At 36.6% G+C, this 10,226-nt stretch overlaps 1 protein-coding gene across 2 annotated transcripts in view; it reads left to right on the top strand.

Moving 5' to 3' along the window:
• The first annotated feature begins 3,127 nt into the window (after window positions 1-3,127).
• LOC121322035 (probable E3 ubiquitin-protein ligase HECTD2) overlaps window positions 3,128-10,226 on the top strand; it is a 41,290-nt gene continuing 34,191 nt past the window's right edge. For both annotated transcript variants that reach the window (XM_041261477.1, XM_041261475.1), the window contains exon 1: window positions 3,128-3,778. In XM_041261477.1, the coding sequence (XP_041117411.1) occupies window positions 3,692-3,778 (87 nt within the window). In that variant the 5' untranslated portion in view covers window positions 3,128-3,691. The remainder of the gene's footprint in view (window positions 3,779-10,226) is intronic.

Raw genomic sequence — 10,226 nt, 5'->3', positions numbered from 1 at the left:
TTTTTTCTTCCAGATTTAACACCTGGGCTTTAAAACTATTTTTATAGTATAGAAATTAGAGCAAGTTCCGAAATGAGAAATCTCTGTGTTATTTTTGATCCTCGCCTAACTTTCGAAGCTCAAGCTCAAACTGTTACAAAGGTGTCTTCCATCTGTGTAACACAGCCCGCTTAAGACCTGTTCTCTTTTTACCTGATGCAGAGAGACTCGTGCATGCCTTCGTCTCCTCCCAACTCGACTACTGTAATGCATTGTTTGCTGGCGCCTCTAGACGTGTTATTAATAGGCTACAATACGTTCATAACTCGGCTGCTCAAGTCCTAACAAGGTCTAAATCTTTTGAACATATTACACCTGTCCTGGCATCTCTGCATTGGCTTCCTGTTAAGTCCAGGATTGTGTTTAAATTACTACTGTTAACATATAAGGGCTTGAATGGTTTGGCTGCTAGCTATATCTCTGATTTGTTAACTGTATATTCTCCTGTGCGAAACCTGAGATCTGCAGATGCTGGGCTCTTAACAGTGTCAAAATCCAGGCTTCGGTCTATGGCAGAGAGGGCCTTCAGTTGCTATGAACCCAAGCTCTGGAATTCTCTCCCACAGAAAATAAAAGATTCAAATACTGTTGATATTTTTAAAAAGCAACTAAAAACACTTTTTTTTTTTTAAATGGCATTTGAGTCTGTGTAGGGCTGGCTGTTTATGTGTTGTACAGTACTGGTGCTGTGTGTCCTCTGTTTCTGGGCTAAACTTTTTGTGTGTCCTTGTTTTAGTGGGTAACCTGCTCTGTGTCCATTTTTAATATCACTGTGTATTGTTTTAAACTGTAAAGCACTTTGAGATGTGCTGTATGAATTGCACTAGAAAAATAAAAATAATTATTATATTATTATTATTATAGCGCTACCCCTCCGCCTCTTATGTCCTGCCTGTCTTTCCTATACAGTGCATACCCACTACTATTATATTTGTCTCCATCACTCTCGGATAACCAAGTTTCTGTAACACATATCACATCGTAGTTACTGATTAGTGCAGTAGCTTCAAGTTCTAACATTTTGTTTTTTGAGACTTCTAGCATTTAATTAAATACATTTAATGGCTATCTTAACTAAGTTGTTGCCCATGTTTTGATGTAGTCTTCCTTTCTTGTTAAAATGCTTCTGAACCTCCTTGAGAATCCTTTCTTCAAGTAGGTTGGTTCCCTTTTTATTTAAGTGCAGTCCGTCCCTCCTTTATAGATAGTCCTTGTTGTAGTGTGCGGTCCAACGTTCAAGGAATTTGAAGCCTTCCTGTGTGCACCACAATTTCAGCCATGCATTTAGATTATTTATTTCCAGCTGTACGTATGGTCCTTTGCAAGGTGCCGGCATTATCCCAGAAAATCTGACAGTTTTGGTCTTTTAATTTCCTTCCTATCTCTCTGAATTAGTTTTGCAGGGATCTTGGTCTGTCTCTTCCAATGTTGTTTGTACCGATGTGGATGACTACTACCGGGTTGTTCTAGCAGCCTGTCCATGTTCTCAGTGATGTGTGTGGCAAAGGCTCCCGGAAGGTTCCACACAACAATACCAATCCATGGTGTGGTACAGAACAGAAAAGCCAGAGCACTTGTTTTTATGCATTTCTTTTTTTTTTTTGTTTTATCGCTTTTCCTGCAGTGATTTAGAGGACAGATCTCAAACCCCAGTGCAGTGGAGCAGCCAGTTTGAAAAGAGCTTTGAAACAGTTTAAAGTTTTAAGTGTAAAAAGTTGTTGGGATGTTAACAATGAAAAGAAAAATTACAGGTACATTATTTAAACAGTCGTAGCAACACATGGGAATGTATAACGCTATATTTTTCGGAACCCTGTATTATAAGTGTTGTACCCCTTACAGTTTTTAATAAATAACTTTCTAATAGTGTGTAATGGCAGGCTGTTGTTATCCAATGAATTCACAGTTAAAAAACATTATCTGCCCCCAGGCTCTGCCTAAACCTCTTAGCACAATAAGCAGTAATTGTGGCTTTTAACACCACACAGTTGTTAGTGCCCTGGCTTAAATTAAAGTACAGTAGTGAATCAAGGGGTTAAACAAACTATTATTAATAGATACCCATTAATCGTATATTTTGTGTAAAACAACATAATGATGGACCTAGGAATTTAAGTCAATTTTAGGAATCATGTGTGTGTGTGTGTGTGTGTGTGTGTGTGTGTGTGTGTGTGTGTGTGTGTGTGTGTGTGTGTGTGTATATATAATTTATAATATATTATATATATATATATATAATTATTATTATTATTAAACACAATGGCTCTCTTCAAAGGCAGGTGTAGGTCCCCTGAGCTACAGTCTGTGTAATGCAAATTATAAAGTCTGTGTAATGCAAATATACACATCACTCATTTTTTATCTGCAAAAGCCATATGCGGCTAATGCGATAATAATTTAAAAGAAAATAAAAAAATCAATATAACGGTTCCGGTAAGAGCTAATTCGGGATAGTTCATAATATTGTGCTGTCATATGATTTATTTAATTTATTTGTTTATTGTCATTACAGTGAAGTAAAATAGTAGAGAATATGAGCTAATTGATTTGTCTTTTCCAAAATGAGCCTGCCCTAAGTAAGTGGATGCCCCCCACAGCGTTATTAAACACAATGGCTCTCTGCAAAGGCAGGTGTAGGTCCCCTGAGCTACAGTCTGTGTAATGCAAATTATAATTGTTGGTATGTTTTCAAGCCTCTTTGGTTTAATGTTGGTCGCTTTAATATTAAGGCTAAACCAAGCAGATGTATAAAGCCTACACAAACGGCACTGAAAGAGCATTATATTTAGTTTTGTTCGTTAGGCATATAGATATAATTGGTTTCATTATTGTAATATAGGTGAAAATTATTCAGATAGAAATGATGTTCTCTTCTCATGAACAAAGACATGAAAGCAACGGCAACTACAAAGCAAACACAGCTGCAAACGTAATGCATGTACCAAAGAAGTCCCGTGTACTCTAATAACAAATCACATTATCACTGGCGGCGCAACGATGTCTACTGATATTCACGAAACACTGGTAGGCAAAGTGGTTAAAATTCACTCTACAGAAACACCCCAGTTACCGTTTGCGCACAAACATCTTGCCTTATGTGAGATCGTTTCTCTGAACCTTCTGTAATCAACATGGCGCCACAGTTTGCAGCTGTAGGGGGATAGAGACTAGAAAAACACACATTGAGCAGTAGTTTCTTTATTATTATTTTTTTTTATTTAATTACTATTTCAGACTGCAATGAGAGAGAACCGGGCATTCTGCATAGCATTTTTTTCTGCAAGCATTCTAGGTTGTAGTAAGTATTACCGCGTCGGTGCAGTCGAATCTTTAGAATAGAGCTACCAGACTTGCGATGACAGGTTACTCACCTGTTATGACGAGGAAGTTATTCTGATGATAGAGCTGTCTGCGATGACAGGTTACTCACCTGTTATGACGAGGAAGTTATTCTGATGATAGAGCTGTCTGAAGTGACTCCTAGGAAAAATAAAGAACAGCTTGATGTCTAGAGAGGAAACCAACTCCAGATACAACAAGTGTTATGGAGAACAGCATGTGCATTACCATTAGGCATAGTTTCATATAACGCTTGTCCTCGGGGACACATGAAGCAAGATATCTAATTTATTATTAAGAAATAAGTTCCAAAATGAACGAAGACAATTTTTCTTCCCATCCGCAAGAAGAGAAAGAAAGAGAAAAACTTCCTCCAATATCGACAACTTCTGCATCTGGGGTAAGTGAAAAAAAATGATTTCTTTATTGGGTTATTTATTCTTTCTACTAGTTTAAGTAACTTAACAATGTGTTAAATGTAAGTTGTGTGTAATATTTGGAAGGCTGCAGAGTACAACCTATGTTAATTTATGAGGAATTAAAAAGAAGTCATAGAGGTTTTTGTTTGTTTGTTTGTTTGCAGATTAGCAGATGGTAGTTAATTAATTAAATAATATTATACTTTACATTTATAAACAATTATTTTATTTATTTATGTATTTTTTTTATTTATTTAAAAAGATGATTGACAGGGGGAAATGTTAATTTATCATGCCGTTGTCTGGAGGGAGACAAACAGGATGTAAAATATAAAAATTGCAAAGTACAAGTTGTTTCAGACTGTGAAGAGTTACACTAACTGTGCCATGTGTGTATTCCATATGCTTTTCAAATTCTGACCTGAAAGCGGACACTTTCCGTCGCCAGATCTTTCCTTCAGATCTGTTTACAGCATGCGTTGTTTTTCACGTTCACCGTTATGAGAAAGCCATTTTCCACCAGACCCATTTTGTCCTAGAGCAGTTTATCACATCACACAAAGAACGGCCACTGCTTCAGCTGGGAAAACCAGTTTGAATTTCTGTTTTGAAGTTTTGAAGTTCTGTGCGCTCAACACCCACAGGCACGCTTAAAAAACAGATATATCACTGGCAGGAGTGTCTGAACCAGGGGGATCTGGGTCTCTGGCCCAGAGGTATGGAGTTAAATAAAAATAAACACAGGAGGGTTGTCTAACTTTTTTGTATTTAAGCCTTTTTAAGGTTTCTACAAGCCAATAATGGTTCAATATTTATAGCATTATTTTGTCAGATGTTGAATGTGCAAAGGAAATTTAAAACCATTTTAGCCCAGAGAGCAACCTGTTTACTGTATATGAACCATTTTATGTAGCTAGCTGCAATGTCCAGATTTCTTGCATTTACCAGTACTGTCTGTATTATGCAATTCAGATTCTCAAAGGTTTTCACAGAAGCCTGCAAAGATAATTGTTGGCACTCAGCTGCAAACAGATGGTGGTAGATACACCTTCAGTTTCTCAGCTTTTTTGTACATGGGTTGGTCACCATTATTCGATAGACCTGCTGAAGTAACTCATTTATCGATTCGGTGGATTGTTTAAAAAAACAGGACTGATTCACTAATCTATTGTGTTGAGTAATGCTTTTTTTACCCAAACCTCTTTAGAGGTAAGAAATATTGAGTTAAAAAAAAAAAAAAAAAACATTTTTCTGAACTAATTATCATTGTTTTGTACTTTAATTTCCCATCTAATTAAAATGAAAACCCAAGGATAAAAGCATCACTAATTTCCAGTGGAGCTTGCTGTTATTTTTAAACAAATCCTTTGCTTGTGGTACAGTAATAAGTTATCAGCTGCCAATCATTCAGTTATAAATATTAACATTCTAAATATTGAAGCCTTTTCTGACTCTTAATTGAATGTTGTTTACTTTGTAAAGGCTGATAACTGACTTGTGGCAGATGAGGCTGATTTTTTTTGAAAACCTCTAGTCAATGAAAAACGTTATTGCCTATTTTGGAATATACCTTACACTCTGTAAAAGAACAATTTATGTATGTCTTTTCTGTTTGCCTGCATCACATCATATTTGAAGTACAGTAGACTTGTATTATATAATAACAGTTACCCAATAACATTAGGGTACCATACTTGTATGTGTAAAAGGCTGGAGCGCAAACCATTAATTTTGTGGTTCTCAAAAAAGTGTCTTGCACAAAAAGAATCACTCTCCCATGAGAAGTGTTTATTTTATTTTATTTTGAACTTGTATAATTTTGGAGATATCTCTCAGAATCTATTTTAAAAAGGAAAGTGTAAACTACTTGTTTTCCAAGAATAGAGGCAAGCAGTTACATGTAAGAAAATTGCTAGTTTTGGCAAACATTTGACCTTTTACAAGATAATGAAAAAGAGAGTTGCATTGCTGATTTGAGCCAACAGAAAGGCAATTATGTAATCCAGAGCCTAATAGCCACATCAAACCCAGTAATTCAGAACACTGACAAACCAAGGAGACAGTGTGGAGCAGTACAGTGCAGTGCAGAAAATCAGAGCAGAAGACATATGTTTTTTAATGAATTGAAGATGCTTTTTCTGACGAGAACAGATCATTAGTATTGTTAGTCAACTCATTGCAGCAACCAGAAATGTTACACACAGATTAAGTAAAGAATGTGGGGAAATACAGTTTTAATATGCTGTGCAAAAACACACCCCTTGAAAATGACAGATGTATTATGAATTTCTCAGTAGTCCTTGGGTGCTAGGTTGTCTGTATCTTGAAGTAGCAGTTTAAGTGTCCTTACTGTATACAGTGCCTATAGAAAGTCTACACCTCCTTTAAACATTTTCACATTGTGTTGCCTTATAGCCTGGAATTAAAATGCATTAAAATAGTGTTTTTTTTTTTCATTTATCTACACATCCTACCCCACAACTTCCAAGTGAAAAAAATATTCTAGAAATTTGTAGAAAATTAATTAAAAATAAAAACTGAAATAGCTTGGTTCGATAAGTGTCCACCCCCCTTGTCATAGCAATCCTAAATTAGTTCAGGTGTAACCAATCACCTTCAAAATCACACACCAAGTTAAGTGGCCTCCACCTGTGTTAAATTGTAATGATTCACATGATTTCAGGATAAGTTCAGCAGTTCCTGTAGGTTCCCTCTGCTGGGTAATGCATTTCAAAGCAAAGACTCAACCATGAGCACCAAGGCATTTTCAAAAGAATTCTGGCACAAAGTTGTTGAAAGACACAGATCAGGGGATGGGTATAAAAAATATCAAAGGCCTTGAATATTCCTTGGAGCACGGTCAAGACGATTATTAAGAAGTGGAAGGTGTATGGCACCACCAAGACCCTGCCTAGATCAGGCTGTCCCTCCAAACTGGATAGCAAGCGAGAAGGAGACTGATCAGAGAGGCTACCAAGAGGCCAATGGCAACTTTGCAAGAGCTACAGGCTTTTACGACCAAGACTTGTCAAAGTGTGTATGTCATAACAATATGCCAAGGACTCCACAAATCTGGCCTGTATGGTAGGGTGGCAAGAAGGAAGCCATTATTCAAAAAAGCCCACCTTGAATTCCGTTTGAAGTACGCAAAAAAACACTTGGGATATTCTGTAGCCATGTGGCAAAAAGTTTAGTGGTCTGACGAAACTAAAATGTAACTTTTTGGCCTAAATACAAAATGTTATGTTTGGCGCAAACCCAACACAGCTATTCACCCAAAGAACACCATCCCTGCTATGAAGAATTGTGGTGGCAGCATCATGTTATGGGGATGTTTCTCATCGGCAGGGACTGGGGCACTTGTCAGGATAGAAGGGAAAATGAATGGAGCAAAGTACAGAGAAGTCCTTGAGGAAAACCTGCTGCCCTCTGCAAAAAAGCTGAAACTGGGATGGAAGTTCACCTTTCAGCATGACAACGACTCAAAGCACACAACCAAAGCTACACTGGAGTGGCTAAGGAACAAAAAGGTAAATGTCCTTGAGTGGCCCAGGCAGAGCCCCGACCTAGGTGTGCAAGAGTTGCTAGAGATCTATCCCAACAGACTCACAGCTGTAATTGATGCAAAATGTGCTTACACCAAGTATTGACTCAGGGGTGTGGAGACTTATCCAATTTCAGTTTTGTATTTTTAATATATACTTATTTTCTCAATAAAAACTTTTTTTCCCCTTGACAATATGGAATATGGTGTGTGGATAAGTGGAAAATGCATGAAACTCCGAGGCACTGACACAACAAAATGTGAAAAGCTCAAGGGGGTGTAGACTTTCTACAGGCCCTGTAATTGTCAAAATGATGCTTTGTAACCAGTTCTGGCATCTTATAATATGCAATAAAAGGCCAGTTTAAATTGTCTAGATTTTCATGTATTAATACCTGTTTAATATTGTATTATTAGTTGTGTAAAATTCTGTTTCTGTTTTAAATAGCAGGTAATTAAACTATGTGTATGATACAGTATGTATTTGTACCAGATCGCATTAGATTACTATAACTGTTCAAAGTTAAGGAGTCCTTTTATCTTTCAGGGCATTTTCCATTGGACAATGACCATTATGCTTGGATTCTGAGTGGCTAAGACATCTCACAGGTTCATGAAATAGTAAAGAAATAAAGCCTTTTCTATTCATGTCAGCTGTTAAGCGTATGCTTACTTGAACTTTCCACTCACCTTTTCAGCTTCCTCTTGTCAAGGTGTCAAAGCCTGCAGTCTAAAATGTGGCACTCAGATTACAGTCTACAGTGGTTCAGAAAGCCTTTTCTGGACAACCACTGAAAAAAAAAAAAATTACATTGTTACCATTGAACACACACCAGGGCAATATCGGAAAGCTTTCAAGCTGCAGTTCTTTGTTTGGCATTCTTGTAATTGGCCAGTGTTTGTTATCCCAGTAACCTGTCACTCACATTTGTAAGTCCTTTGGGCTGACATGTCTTAGCCTTTATATATTGTACTGCATTGCAAAAATAATAATATTTTGCAGTTTTATAGATCTTGAATAATGAATTACAGCACCAGGAAGCCATCAAAGAAAGAAATCTTTGAAGCTATTTTGGAAAATTGCAGGGTTGGAAATTGTAGGATTTATAGGTTTTAAATTTTTTTTTAAAAGCATTTGGTACGTTCTGACTCTTAAGACTGTGCTATACTAGGTTGAAGGCTTACAGCAAAATATAGCAAAAGTGTGGTCAGGTATAGGCAAGCAAGGTTACTTGGTCAAGCAAGTCCTGTACATATGCTGTGGTAAACTTACTTGTATCAATTTAAAATCATTGGCTCTAATAGTTGAATACTATTAGTAACTGAGTCTGGGACATCCCAAATTAAGTACCACTACAGCTTTAAACCCTATGGCAGTGGTTCTCAATCTGTGGTCCGTGGAAAGGTTACATAGTGTATCAATCCCATTGCAAACCAAAAATCTGAGACCTTAAAAACTCAGCTACAGAAGCAGGAAGAAAATGCATGCATGGTGAATATCTCCAAGTTAAAAAAAAAGATCTAAACTCTGTCATATATAGTTTTGGAGTGTCTAAAATGTATTCGTTGCTAGGGAGTTTTTGTGTATTGCGCTCACATACACGTTGTGTTGTGTTGCATTAACATACAGCTGCAGTTTGCTGAGTGCCTTCAACAAAGTGGATACAAAATGGATACCATTAAAACAAATTTATTATATATTTAAAAAAAAAAAAAACCGAACAATTTTATTATATACCCTTGAGCTTTGCTGAAAAAATAGCATCTCTAACAAGGTTCTAATTGTGGTAAACATTAAACTGGAGGTTTTCAACGTTTCCATTTATTGTAATTAATTAAAATGGATGAACCCTCCGCTCTTTTCTCAATTGCTCAATAAACAGAGCTGACATTGCCCGCAATGTTAGCCTTGTTAGTGACCAAGCATTTGAAAATGGCAGTCATGTATTTTTGTTGATAATGAAAAGACACTGAAAGGAGGCAAAGACAAAGTTCACTATCCACACACATTACAAAAATACATTATTGGCATTCCAGTCTATGTCCCCACTGTTTAGCGGTTGAGACCAGCACAGAGGCAAACATAACTAACAAGCCTACTCATGACCAGCCGAATTATGCACTGAAACATAGAATCCGTTTTTTTTTTTCCTTTCAGTAAATTTGTGTTATGAAAAGTAAACTAAAATCGTTCTTAAAACTCCACTTTTAAAATAACTTTGCTCACATAAACAGGCCCACTCATCGCATTAAAACAAAGAAAGGTAAGTCTACAGTTATTCTTAATATTATAGTGATTTTTTAATGTGCTTATTTTTCAGGAAGCTACTATACTGATTATTGTGTGGTCTGCCAAGATTAATTAATTAAAAAATAATTCAGGTGGACTGCAAACAAAAAAAAATGAGAACCACTGCCCTGTGGCATTGATGCCATGGAAGCTTTCTGCATTGCTCAGCTATCACAACAAAACAATGACATATCTATTTACTGTAGCTGTGCTGGGTGTACTAAAATAGAATGTGTTACTTCATTCACATGACATGTTTCTCATGTAGGTGCATATTAGAAGAACAGTATAGAATATCTTATAACCTGAAATGTAAACTTTAGTAGAATGATCTTTATTGACAATAGACTGCTGATGGTTTTTAACACAGGCCCTCTCAGGCAAAAATTGCTGAGCAAATACATTATTAAACAAAATTGTAATTCATATTTACCCAGAGAAGACTGAAGTAGCCAGATACCTTTGTTTTAGACTAATACATCATCCACAATGTGTGGAACAATGGTATAAGCTTAAGTTGGTTTTATTGTTGTAGACCCCAGTGACCTGGTGATGTAATTGTATTTGTTAAGAAAGAGCCTGGGGAAAGTCTCTC

This window comes from Polyodon spathula, chromosome 10, assembly GCF_017654505.1.
Source record: "Polyodon spathula isolate WHYD16114869_AA chromosome 10, ASM1765450v1, whole genome shotgun sequence".
Taxonomy (NCBI): domain Eukaryota; kingdom Metazoa; phylum Chordata; class Actinopteri; order Acipenseriformes; family Polyodontidae; genus Polyodon; species Polyodon spathula.
This window is presented reverse-complemented; position numbering and strand designations above follow the sequence as displayed.